This window comes from Nicotiana attenuata, unplaced genomic scaffold (assembly GCF_001879085.1).
Source record: "Nicotiana attenuata strain UT unplaced genomic scaffold, NIATTr2, whole genome shotgun sequence".
NCBI classification, from domain to species: Eukaryota; Viridiplantae; Streptophyta; class Magnoliopsida; order Solanales; family Solanaceae; genus Nicotiana; species Nicotiana attenuata.
Genome location: NW_017673316.1, coordinates 7,113 through 20,907, shown reverse-complemented (window position 1 = coordinate 20,907; position 13,795 = coordinate 7,113). Strand labels below are relative to the sequence as shown.

Genomic DNA, 13,795 nt, shown 5'->3' with positions numbered 1-13,795 from the left:
GTCGTGTGAGATGGCCTAGGACGACCTCTTGTTGTTCCTGCAGGACCTTCACCACTTCAACGACATGTTCCTCTCCAGCATCATCGGCAGTCGCCTCCTGAACATGTCGCAGGTACCGTCTGCCGTGGACTGGCATCACTAATTGAATCTTCATGCTGAGGCTGGTCTCTTTGTGCCCAAAGATTTTGTGTGTTGTTAACACCATTATCTGCCATTCTCTATCATTTTTTGCTAAGAACAAATAATCAAAACATGTTAGTAAAAGGGGCAAGGACCAACTTAATTACACGATTGCCTAGGCCCTATGGTTGGTGCCAAACTGTTTACCCGTAAAACGGTACAGTTGAATTTATACGTGATTTTCTGGAAAAGTGTATTAATTTGATCCTGAAATAACAGAAGAATTAAATAAATATACAATACTTAGCCTTGAGATGGAGATAAAATAACAGAAACAGTAGTCTGGGAGCAGGGTCTCTGGACATAACAACAATGAAATCAAGGAGCAAGAAGATAAAATTGTATTAAGCTTTGAATGGATTATAGTGTAAGTTTGCCAGAAAGTTCGTGTCCTTTGCAATGGTAATAGAGCGCACTATTTATAACTGCACCTAGGGAACAAGGTTCTTGGATCAAGCCCTTCTTTAATGTCAATTATGAGAGCCATTGAAGAATGTGTAACGACAGACATGAATGCCAAATTCTTTATAACGGGCGGTGTATTAAATGCTGTAGAATATTCTTCATTAAATGCTATCGGATGGTCAGCATTTATTTCATCTTTATGAGCACCATTCTTTCCGGTAACAGATGGAATAATTGCCTTCGATTTTAGCTATTCTTTGCCTTCGGCTCCACATGTCACTCACTTGTGCGGTCACTTAACATAACATATTTTACCCTATATATTACCATTTCCTGAAATTTTTACCCAAACATAAACATGTAATACTTGATCCAACATATCGTCTGTATGGGCCAGGCCGACGGCCCGAATTCATTCAAGCCCGAAATGAAAATCAAAATCAACCCAATGCCCTAAACCCCAAATCCCACTGTCTCCCTCATCCTCCATAATGCTTAAACCCTAATTCATCTACTGAGCAAGAACACAGTCAAAATCAATGGAGTTCGAGAAGAGAAAGGCAGCAACTTTAGCTTCAATCAATTCACCAGAACCAGACAAATCACCAAAAGGCAACATAGACGCACCAATTATCCCTTTACTCAACACCCTTAACTCACATCCTTCATATTTCACCACCAGTTCTTGTTCTGGCCGTATCTCCATTCTCTCAACACCCACCACCCCCTTCAACAACCCCACCAAGAAAAAAGCTAAAGGAGGCAAATGGGTCTTCATTTCTCATGACCCAATTCAGCCCCACTTGGTTTTACCACTCCTTTTTCCAACCGAGTCAACTCAAAAAGTCAACGAGTTGTCTTTTGAGTTGACTCAGCCACATAGCCTTGTGTTCAGGTTTGAGCCTTTGATTATTGCAGTGGAGTGTAAGGACATAGGGTCAGCTCAGTTGTTGGTGTCATTAGCTATTTCATGTGGGTTTAGGGAGAGTGGTATTACTAGTGTTAACAAGAAAAGAGTGATCATTGCTATACGATGTTCCATTAGATTGGAAGTGCCGTTAGGGGATACTGAGAAGTTAATGGTGTCTCCTGAATATGTAGAGTACCTTGTTACGTTAGCAAATGAGAAAATGGAGACCAATAAAAAAAGAACTGATAGCTTTCTTGATGCTTTGTTGAAAAACGGGTTTTCGGGTACACGGATTGGTAATGAGGAGTTTTTAGATAATGGAAAAGTGGAAAGTGATGAGGGTCCAGTTTGTTTTAATACCAAGGAGTCCGAATTGCTGGAAAATTCTTTGGGTAATGGTGTTAGTGGAAATGGAAATGCTAAAAGAAGAGACTTTGATGATTCTTGTTCTGGTAATTATTCTCTGTATATCCTAGTTGATCCATATCATATTTCAGTACAATTTTGCTTTTGTAGTTTAAGGATATGAGCTTTTCTTTTTACTCTATAAGATATTGTTGTGCATATGTAGCCGATCAGATAATGTTGTTGTATCATCATGTGGTTGTGAATCTACTGTGTGAGACATTGTTTTATACATTATGGCAGGTGAATCTAGTTTTCTTGCATTGTTGTCAGGAAAACTTATCATAGAGTAGTCCACTAGAATTGGAAGAAATTGATCGTACTTGTGACTTCGTCTCTTTTCATCTTGGTAATCTGTGAATGTGTAATAATTAAAGGAAAGTGCAGAATCTTATCCGTAGATTGGAAAGCATTTCGTAAAATGATAGGAAACGTGCCACATTGTATGGGTATTTGATGTGGGTTATTCAAAATAAACCAAAATAAAGCAAAAAGCAGTGCATGTACCCCTGCTAAACACTCGCACACACCCTCATTGTATACACAACCATAATCGAGTCCATCTGACATAGGCCATGTTTCATTATTTGAACCCTGGGAGTGCTGTATCTTGGAGGATTCGTGATTTGTTTTAACTTGCATGTCGATTATATCTTTCTTGGACACATACAGGTGAGTGTAAATGCTTTACTATGCTAACTTGCTAAGTTTCAGCACTCTATAAGTTAAAAAATGAAAGTGCATTCACTATCCAAAAAAAAAAATTGTTGATAAAAATGCAATGCAATTCATGTTTAATCAATTTTGGAGGCTTGAAAACCTCAAGATATGTATCGTAATTTACTCTATACTCAGCATCTTGACTCCTATATTCTCTTTGTTTCATTGCCCTTAAAGTTCAAATATATTATTAATATACCAGTGCAACTTCGGTTAATTGCTGCAAATGCATAAGCGTGGTAGTACTCTGACCGCTAATGTATGTTGGATTGCAGGATACATTCCCTTGAATGTGACAACAAGTCCTAATATTTAATTAATTGACAGGATCAGAAGTAGCCCCTGAAATCAACCTACACACTATTAAATTGGTGATTTCTGGTGAATCAATTGAGAGACTATTCCTCTGGGGTCACTCTGCTTCTACATTGGATAACAAGAACGTTTTCGTATTTGGTGGCTTTGGAGGAATAGGAAGACATGCACGAAGAAATGAACTATTGCTTCTTGAGCTAGAAAGTGGAAGGATGGAGGTGATTGATGTCTTGGATGCCCCATGTCCACGTGTGGGCCATACATCATCTATGATTGGGGATTCAATGTATGTGATTGGAGGAAGAGCTGACCCTTTAAATATTCTGAACGATGTGTGGGTTTTTAACGTGACAAAGAAAGATTGGCGGCTGTTAGAGTGTTCGGACAGTCCATTCCTTCCAAGGTGCTGTTTGTGTCATCTTTTCTTCAATGGCTACTGTGTGAACTGTTTCTGCTCTCTATGTTTTTATATTCTGGTGTCTTCTTTAGCAGAGATTTATACTCTTTTTTTGTGTGTTAGAATCTCTTGTATATAATTTAGTTCTTAACCTCATACTCTAAGATAGTCGGTTACTTTTGTGCAGTACAGGCATAGACATGCTGCAGCTGCAGTAGGTTCAAGAATTTATGTATTTGGGGGAATTCAGAATGATACAATATTCTCATCACTGTATGTCTTCAACACACAAAACTTTGAATGGAGCGAAGTACAAGTTCAAGGGGATTTGCCATGTGCACGTCATTCTCATTCAATGGCAGCATATGGGACTCGATTATTTGTATTTGGGGGATATGATGGGCAGAAGGCTCTAGGGGACCTGTATAGTTTTGACGTGAAAACATGTCTTTGGAAGAAAGAAAAGATGATTGGAGGACCGGCTGCAAAATTTTCTCATTCTATGTTTATTTATAAGAAATATCTCGGGATCATTGGGGGCTGTCCTGTTAGTCAACAGAACCAAAGATTATCATTACTCAATCTGGAATCTCATTTGTGGAAGCATATTACTATCAGTTCTATTGGTGAAGGCCTGTTTGTTCGTAGTACGGCAAATATTGTTGATGCTGACCTAATAATGATTGGTGGTGGGGCAGCCTGTTATGCATTTGGAACAAAGTTCAGTGAACCAGTGAAAGTAGATCTGTTACCTTTGATATCACTAATAGAAAGTCCCACACATTTACATGAGGAAAATAAGCATGCCATTTATCAAGAGGAAGAAACGATAAGAGAGATGAATGTTCCCTTTTGTTTCCAACAGAATGAAGTGGAACCAGTTACAAATAGAAGCTCTCATCAGAATTCAGAGGGTAGAGATTGTGGAATTGCTAGAAGTCAGATGGTTGCTTCCCATTGGGTTATTCGGCTCAAAAAGAAAGATGCGAAAATGGCAAAGGATATGCTGAAAAAGTTTGGATGGTTAGATCTCGGGAGAAAGGTCCATTCGCAGGATGATGGAAAGGATATCTGTTTCCCTGTCACAGAAAACTTTTGCGCTTTATTCAACCAGAGAAATAACCTGGGAGATGTTCCTGAATCTGTTTGTCAAGAGGGAATACCAGTGAAGGATACCTTCATTTCAACAGCCTTGAATATTCTGATTGAATGTGGAGCAACTATACTAGCGGATGAAATCGTAAGAGTTAAAAAAGCTTCACATTCTCCATTTAAAGTGATGTCGGAAGCTGTAGCCTCTCTGTTAAGTGACCGAGGTCTGCCGTTGCAACTTTTAGAGGAGTTACCTTCAAGGTTTCATTTTATGTTATTTTCCACTTCTTTTATCTGAGAATAATGTTGTTTTCTAAGTATTCAATATAAGGTGACAAGTTAACATCCTTCCTCTCATCAGATGGGAACGACTTGGTGATATTGTTGTGCTTCCTGTAACATCCTTCAAGGACTCAGCATGGGATTTGATTGGCCAGGAACTTTGGTTTATGGTCGCAAAATCCCTTGGGGCTCATCGCATTGCTCGACAAGTAAGTTAGTGGTAGTGTATTACTTAACTATAGTTACGAGTATTATTATGCGTGCTTTTAGTTACTGGCATTTTAGAAAAAAGTAGCTTATGGTCCTAGTATAGACTTTCTTTAAAAATAGTTATGGGTACTGTACTTACAAAACAATTATGCATACCTAACTATTAGTGTAAGATATGACCCATCACCTGGTTGACATTCCTTTTGTATGTCACTCACTTGTTGTAATTCCGAAACTGGTTGAGTGCTTAATGTCATTGATATGGTGAGCACTTCTTTTAGGATTTTTTTTTTTGAAACGATCTTATGAAGTTTGAGAAGTACGTACCCGGTCACCTTATTCAAATTATTCAATTTTGAGCTCTGGTTTACCAAGGGCCTGGCTTTTGTTTCTTCTGGATGAGAAACAAAAAGTAGCTCCATTCGTCTTTTCCTTTCCTTTTTATTTTTGTGTGTGTGCGTGTGTGTGGTTGGGGGGGGGGGGGGATATGAGGTGCTTGTCACTCTGTATATGTATTCTCTCTAATTGCTTAAGCTTCTAATGAGTGGGTTGCACAATTCAAAATGGTACTAGAGCAAAAGGACTTCCGCTTGCTTGGTTCGTGAAAAAGAATCATACCCGCATGAAAAGAGGCATGTTATAGCCACAATTAAGCAAATAAAAATGTTATCCCTAATAGCATAGCTTTTCGATAGTTAGTTACATAATTCAACAACTATGACAAGTGGGGTATAAAAAGTGTGATAAGTTACTTTCCTTAATTGTTGGGTAACTGAGAGGTTTCGTCAACTAATTGTGCTTACAAGTAGAAAGGTATATGATTTCAAGAAACTTAAAATTATTTTTGCTGATATTTAAATTGACATTGGAGTAGAATATTAAAGATGTCTAGTCCTCTTTCAGAATTTCTATAACACCGTGAATAGCCTCCCGGATTCTTGAAGTGTTAGTGGTGTTATAGCATTATTTCCTGCTCCTGGAGTGTCTTCTTATGAGCTCAGCTTAATTTATCCTGAAAACTGCCATTCTAGGTGGTAGTTAAAGCACCGTCTAAAGGTCTACTTGCTTTTCCAAAGTCATAGAAATGTTCCACGGCCATCCTAGTTGATTGATTTCATTGCCTATGTGTTTAATGTGTGTGCTTAATTATTTTAGGGACGAATTGCACCAACTGGTACGAGGGACAGTACTTTGGAGATTCTTGTTGGAGATGATGGTTGGGTCAACCATCGAGAAAATGGAATTCTTTATTCTTTTGATGTTACAAAGTGCATGTTCTCATGGGGTAATCTTTCTGAGAAGCTTCGAATGGGCCACTTTGACTGCAAAGACGAAGTAATAGTAGATTTGTTTGCTGGGATTGGATACTTTGTGCTACCCTTCCTAGTGAGGTGATACTTTGTTGCTTCTATCTCCTTTTTTACTTTCTTTATGGAGGATCATTTCTATCGACGCCTTTAATTCGACTCTATAAACCTCGAGGAAAAAAGGAGTTAGTTATTTGATTGGCGTTAATTGAAGCCATATTTATAATTTTTTTTTAACCTTTTCAAATCTCAAGGTGTTTTTACGTGTAGATAGTTTGCATGAGGCATCTGATAGGTTATAGTGTTGATGCAATCCGTTGATTGGTCTTAATGCCTAAAATTCCAGAATTGCTAATCATACCTTTGCTCTTTCCTTGATAGCATGTCAGAGATTTATTGTGTTTGTAATGTACTTTCTTAGGGCCAAAGCCAAGCTTGTGTATGCTTGTGAATGGAACCCCCACGCAGTTGAGGCACTTCGTCGTAACCTTGAAGCTAATCTTGTTGCTGATCATTGCGTATTACTCGAAGGAGATAATCGAGTTACAGCGCCAAAAGTATGCAACTTCAATCATTGCCAATGCCATCTTTTTTCTTAGTTTTGTTAATATCTTTATGCTTGTAAATATATTTATCAGCTAACTTGTCTTGTCAGTTAAATTTTTTTTTTTTCAAAAAAGAAATTGCTTCACTTGCTTAGTTTGATTCTTGTGTTCAATCCTTTAAATGGGCATTAATATTTCATCTCTGGATATTTGTTCACTTGCAGGGTGTAGCTGATAGAGTGTGTCTAGGTCTCATTCCCACAAGCGAGGGTAGTTGGGTTACTGCTGTCAGAGCATTAAGGTGTGTATATCTCGAAAATGTTATCAATATGGTATGAATCTCGTTTTTTCCCTTTAATAAATTGATTCATAGAAAAGATTAAGACCTGTGGAAGCTGAAGGGAACGGAAACGGGGAGTGGGGGGGGGGGGGGGGCAGGCAATTTTCAATTGAAGTTCAAGCGAGATCCTCTTTCCTTTTTAGTTTTAAAATTCTCTTCTCTTTTCTAATAACTGCGCGAACATTAGGGAACTTTGACAAAAACTTTTGTTGAGTGCCTCGGATATTCTTTCCTAGCACGCAATAAACCTTCCTCGATTGCCTAGTCTCCTGTCGATTTGATCTCTAAATAAATGTATGGAATGCAGAGACAAGGGTGGTATATTACACATCCATGGCAATGTCAAAGATTCGGAAGAAAATGTCTGGACAAACTATGTTTCCCAGTCAATCCAAGAAATTGCCAGATCTGAAGGTAAAGTTTTTCCGACCTTATATCAACAGGATTATGTTACATTCTTGCTGGTAAGCTTTGGCTAGAAACTTGGAGAAGTAAACCACGTCGAGATAGCTAATCGAATATTTCACTGTTAACAGGTCACTACTGGGAGGTATCAGTAGAACACGTCGAGAGGGTGAAATGGTATGCGCCCCATATTCGCCATCTTGTTGCAGATGTAAGATGCAAGCAGATTGAGACATAAGTTTTTGAGTTCAGAAATCCCATTTGAAGGTTGCTGCAAACAGTAGCTGCTGAGGGTTCTGTTCAATTCATTGTTTAATCTAATTCTGGCATGTGGACTATGAAATGTTATCCAGATTGACCATCTTAGATCAAAATAGGTGAAATATATTTGTGATGTTATGTCAAGGGTGCTTGGTAATTACTAGCTTTTTCTGGGGGTGAATTTTGTATTATTTGGGGGAACTTTATGTGATTAAAGAAATTGAATCAAATATGTGCTCCATTGAAAAAAGATAATTATTTGATTAAAGAATTAAAATATATTGCGAACAAGGTGTAAATCTGTTAATGTATAATTATGATTGCTGATTTGTTATCTACTTGAACTTTAGTTCTATAATACGCGGGAAAAAAAAGGAAATACTAGTTTTGGAAATTGTTCCATGTAAAACTATTTTAGGCTGAAGTCAGTTACAAGGTTGGTTTCCGAGACCAAGTTGGTTTAGAAAAACCAAGAAATAAAGCCAAATATGTTTTTGTTTAGCTTTAGCCCTATAAATACCAATACCCATATCAATTCCTCATCATTCACTTCTTTGGAACTTTATTCTCAAATCATCTCCGAAAAACTTTCTCATGGCTTCATCTTCAACAACACCTGCAACAGAGAATAAGGTTTTGATCTTGAAGTGTAGCGATGGCGACGAGTTTCAAATAGAAGAATCCATCGCCATCGGGTCTGTAATGATCAAGAACATGGTAGAAGATGATTGTGCATCCAACATCATACCACTACCCAATGTTGACACTGAAGCCCTAGTCAAGATCATCGAGTACCTCAAGAAGCATGCAGAAATCTCGGGTTCAGACGAAGAAGAAGAAATCAAGAAAACAAAAATCAAGGACTTCGATAAGGAATTCGTTAGCATTAAGATGCAAAACTCTTCAACATCATATTGGCTGCGAATTTCCTTGACATTAAGGCTTTGCTCGATCTTTGTGCTCAGGCTATTGCTGACAAGATCAAGAACAAGTCGCACGTGGCTGTTCGAAAAATTTTCAATGTTGAAAGTGATTACACGAAGGAGGAAGAAGAGGCCGTTCGAAAAGAAAATGCATGGGCCTTTGAAGGAGAAGAGTTCGACGAATCCCTTGACTAGACTTAATTATGTCTTCGTTTATTCTTTATGGTTTTTGGTTATGTTTTAACATATTAGGTGTTTCCTTTTATTTATCTATATGAATTTTTATCCTAGTAATTTACGGTTTCATTACCCTACTTATATGAATTTTTGTTTGTTATATTTCAAAATCAAAAGGTCGAGCACAAGTCAATATATATGTATATTTTTACACGGCATATAGAATTTAAAGTAGATTGAGAAATATAGTTGTTGAAAAATCTTATATATGATTATTTTACAACAATTCATTTAAAAGAAAACTTACTTGATGACACTTGATATCCATAATAAAATAAAACCGTTTGATGAAAGATATGCTAAAACCTTTTCATGGAATAAAATAAAAAATTCAAGAAAAACAAAAGGCGTATAACCCCTAATAACTAGCTGGTTTGTGTGGAATTAACACCAAGCTGTTCTATTGACACTTAATGTGTCAAAACAAAATTGATAATTGGTGCTCAAGTAGTGTATACACGAGATTATATTTAAACCATTGCCGTCACATATATAAAAGAGTAAGGATATATCTGATTGTTTCTTAATCATTATCAAATGATAGCTACTTCAAATATATCAATCGAACCAACATGAAAACAAAAGATAGCTATAGTATATTGAACATATCAAAGGTTTTTTGGAATTGAATATTTTCAACCATCCCTCAGTAAGAAATTATTTATGATTTTCCTTTTATTAGCATAACTTTTTCTTTTTCCAAAATTCAACTGGTATTAGCTTGATCGATACAAGAAAGAGATCTATTATGATTAATTCATATATCACTCGAACCAACACGAAGACAAAATAGCTATAGATAGCATATAAATGATCGAATGCAAAGTTTTCATGGAATAGATAAATGCTATCAAATACCCTTTACTATATCAGATCGTTTCTACCTTTTTCTTTGCATAAAGCTTTATTTAAAAAATGAAACAGATATCCACCAAATCGATCGGTACGAAAGAAATCAATTCTATATGATTATTCAGATCAAATAGAAATGTTCCCTTCACTACCATAAAACCCTAGTTGGTAGTATCATCAAGATCACCTTCAAAGGCCTCAGGAGTTTCCTTCCGAAACTCTGACTCTTCTTCTGGGGTGAAATCACTTTCAATTCTAAAAATCTTCCGAACGGCCTCAACGCTCTTGTCCTTTATTCTGTCAGCCACAGCCTGGCAACAGAATTCCAGCAAACCATTGATTTTCAGATAATTTACTGCCACTGTTATGTCAAGCAGTTCCTCTAAGACAACGTTAACAAACTCTTTCTCGAAATTTTTGAATTCTTCTTTGTTCGAGGGAGTGAGCTCTGCATGCTTCTTGAGGTATTCAATAATTTTAACCAGCGTCTTGCTTTTGATGCTAGGCAATGGGATGCTGGAAACACGTTCCTCTTTCACCATGTTCTTGAGAAGTTCAGATTGTAAGACCAAAGATTCCTCAAGAATAAATTCTTCATTGTCACCGCCCTTCAATGTCAATATCTTCTTCTCTCCCGTTGTTGATGATGCCATGATAAGAACTTGTCAACCTTTTTATTTCTTCTTCTTGGATGAAACATTTGGAACCAACTGATGTATAAATAATGGTACAAGAGATTTTCTTAATCGGATCATACTTAAAGGATGTGGAAGGAATTCTTTCTGTCATAAATTTCTTGCTAGAATTATCTTTACTTGTAATCTGTTTATGGATCACTATATAAGTATGTGATTGAATACTATAAGTCAATCACATTCATTTAATTCATTTCCTAATTTTTATGCTATACAAGATATTTAAACTTAATTTATTAATAAGCAGTTCTTTGGACTCAAATCCCGCATAGGGTCATCATCAACAACATATCAACTTCGATATTTGAGGTTAAAGTTAAAAATGTACTAGATAGTGGGAAACTAATTACATGTTTATATATTACTACGTACTTATAAACTAGGATGACATTTTGCTCAATGTACCAATCTTATGATCTAAAAGAAAATTCATGAGAAAAGAAATTTTTGAAATTCTTTTGTTTTAAACTACTAACCAAATGGTAATTGATAATAACGATGCAAAAAATTTCCTTAATCAGATTAAACACTAAATATCATGGAAGGAAATCCCTCTGGTATAAATTTTCTCCTTAAAATATCTTTGCTAATTAAAAATTTGCATGCATCAAATATAATTAGTGATCAATTGATGAATACTATAACTATCTCATTTTTTAATATAAAATGAAACATGATAGTGCGTTTTATGGATTTCTTCTTGTTATTTCACTACAATGTTATGACTAAGGTAGTTCACGGGATGAAAATTCTGTATTCTTGTAGCATAGAGGACACGTGGTCCATATTTTCAATCAAAGGCTATAAAATTAGAAATGACCATTCCTTCAAATCAGGATTTTATTGATCTTAATATATAATATATTTGAATAATGCATTAAGGGAAAGCGAAACCAATCACAGTAAGGGAAAAGTGCCACAAGAAGTACCTGACAATGCGCAGATGAATTAATCAGTCTTGCTCTGCCAAAATTAGTCCTCCTCATTCTTCTATTTATTGTCTTTAGGGGTGAGAAGCATTCAATTCCATGTCTTAAGAATGATTAGGGTTAAGGAAAGGACTGCGGCTAGATAATAGGCAACAAGGCAAAACTAGTAGATACATAGAGTGCGTTATTAGGGAGAAGCCGAATATTCGCCACTTTAAGAAAGTATTTTCAAGATAAAGTCACATCTTCGACTTCGAGTAAGGCGTGCCGATTCAGAAAAAATCGCCCTACTTAGTATGTAAGTACACTAATTGTACATGAAGTCTCTCAATCCTTGACTACTGCTAATGAGATTTAGAAAGTCCCAAGCTGGTTTCTAATAGCATCTTTGAATTTCATGGTCCACTAGATCACAATAGATGTTTTTCAATAAAGATAAGTCACTGTTTCCTCCCTAAAAATTGCTTGATAGAGCTCTAGTATGCTCTATTTAATCACTTTTTTATGAATGGGCGACTATTAATTGTATTAAACATTCTAATTTGGCCACTTTAGTGATTATTTTGAATACATACATTAGTTATTGGTTCATGTAAGTAGCACTTTCTGTTATGTTAACCCAGATGTGCCTCCGGCCTAAGCTGATAAAGGAAAGCAGAAGACCCATTAAGAGAGGCAGCCTAGTTTACTTGAACTCTTTGTATTTTAGGCTGTAGATATTTTTTCTATCTTTGAGTTCAATAAACAAATGTATATACAGGCCCACATGAACAATGAATAAGTCAGATTGGTCAAAATGAAAGATACCTACTCATTCTCTCATCTTCATTTCTCTCTTTTCCTCTTTTTCATCTAAGGTTCCTTCCTCCTCGAATCCTCCATAGCTCACACAGAATTCAGGTTAACATGGTATCAGAGCGGGAATCTCGACTCCTTGTAGTTATAAGGTTTACTCTGATGGTATTTTTCTTCAAAAACACTGTCAATTTCGGTACTTGTTCGATACTCACGGCGAAACTGGCGATCTTTGATTCTAGCCTATGAAAATTGGGGATTTCCTTATTCCTGACTTAGGACAGCTTACTCCAGCAGAAATTTTTGATTACCTAAGGTTTTTTTCGGTGATTTCGTGGGTTCAATGTTTTCTAGGGTTTGCGTGTCTTTAAAACCTTACTTCTTTGGGTTCTAGAAGAAGGCTGGTAACATCTTTCTGGACTATATTCTTCGTGTTTTGGTAGATTTTGCTTTGCATGCAACTAGTATTTTGTCAACATATATTTTTCCTGAAAATTTATATTGTACCTGTTCGCTTATCTTTTGTTTTTTTTTGTTGCTATTTTTGTACTTCATACTATGGGTAGCCTCACGGATAACACCGAACCTTCGTCTACTACCAAGGGTTTTTCTCCGTTTACCCTAGAACCTTCTCACCCTTTCTATATCCATCCATCTAACAATCCCGGCAGTCAATTAGTGTCTGTGCCGTTTAATGGGTGTGGTTTCGCTCTTTGGCATAGCAGTATGCTCACCTCTCTCTCTGCAAAGAATAAACTTAGTATATTGGATGGGAGAGTTTCACAACCCTCCCCTGAATCACCTTATTTTCCATATTGGGAACGGTGTAATGATACGGTGAAAGCCTGGATAACAAATTCTGTGTCCAGGGATATAGCCACTAGTGTTATGTGCTTCAAGACTGCCAAGGAAGTATGGAAGGACATCAATGAGAGATTTGGTCAGTCGAATGGCTCTAAGTACATCTAAATCCATAGGGAAATCAGCTCAACCACTCAGGGTTCATCTGATATAGCTTCATACTTTACAAAAAATGAGGTGTTTATGAATTAAACTCCTCCTATGTAGGGCCTGTTTGTTCTTGTGGGGCCCTACCTAAATTCATTAAAGTTCAAAAGTTATTTCAGTTCCTCAATGGTCTAAATGATACCTATTCCACATACAAAAGTGCTATTACGTTGATGAGCGCCCTTCCACCCATCAGTAAAGCTTATTCCCTCTTGCAACAAGATGAAAGACAAAAGGAAGCCCAATCTCTTGCACCGAGTTTATCTGGTGATATAGCCTCCTTCCTGGTCTCTCTTGCATCTTCTAGCACTAATAGGAATTTCACTCAAAAAATCAATTTTGAGACTAGAAAGGGTACTACATTTCTTGCTTGCAAGTACTGCAAAAAACCTGGTCACAGTGTGGATACGTGCTACAGACTCCACGAATTTTCACCAGATTTCAAGTTTACCAGAAATAAGAAGTCTGCATCATGTGTTCAAGCTGAGAATGCAGCTGTTGTCCCTACAAACTCCTTTCCACAAACTTCTAACTCCTCGGCACATGGGTTCACCAAAGAGCAATATCAACATCTTTTGACCC

General features: G+C 36.8%; 2 protein-coding genes and 1 pseudogene across 2 annotated transcripts; 2 read left to right on the top strand and 1 right to left on the bottom strand.

Annotated features, from left to right (window-relative positions):
* Positions 1-942: 942 nt before the first annotated feature.
* On the top strand, positions 943-8,024 carry LOC109216036 (tRNA wybutosine-synthesizing protein 2/3/4). The gene is made up of 9 exons (XM_019380166.1): positions 943-1,947; positions 2,948-3,338; positions 3,525-4,685; positions 4,786-4,915; positions 6,072-6,307; positions 6,645-6,780; positions 6,993-7,069; positions 7,416-7,522; positions 7,645-8,024. The coding sequence occupies exons 1-9, from the start codon at positions 1,125-1,127 to the stop codon at positions 7,749-7,751; spliced, it is 3,168 nt and encodes a 1,055-aa protein (XP_019235711.1). The 5' UTR covers positions 943-1,124; the 3' UTR covers positions 7,752-8,024.
* Positions 8,025-8,350: 326 nt separating this feature from the next.
* LOC109216035 lies at positions 8,351-8,936 on the top strand (annotated as a pseudogene).
* Positions 8,937-9,947: 1,011 nt separating this feature from the next.
* On the bottom strand, positions 9,948-10,439 carry LOC109216034 (SKP1-like protein 11). The gene has a single exon (XM_019380164.1). It carries the CDS (start codon positions 10,437-10,439, stop codon positions 9,948-9,950), a length of 492 nt encoding a protein of 163 aa, XP_019235709.1.
* Between the last annotated feature and the right edge of the window lie 3,356 nt (positions 10,440-13,795).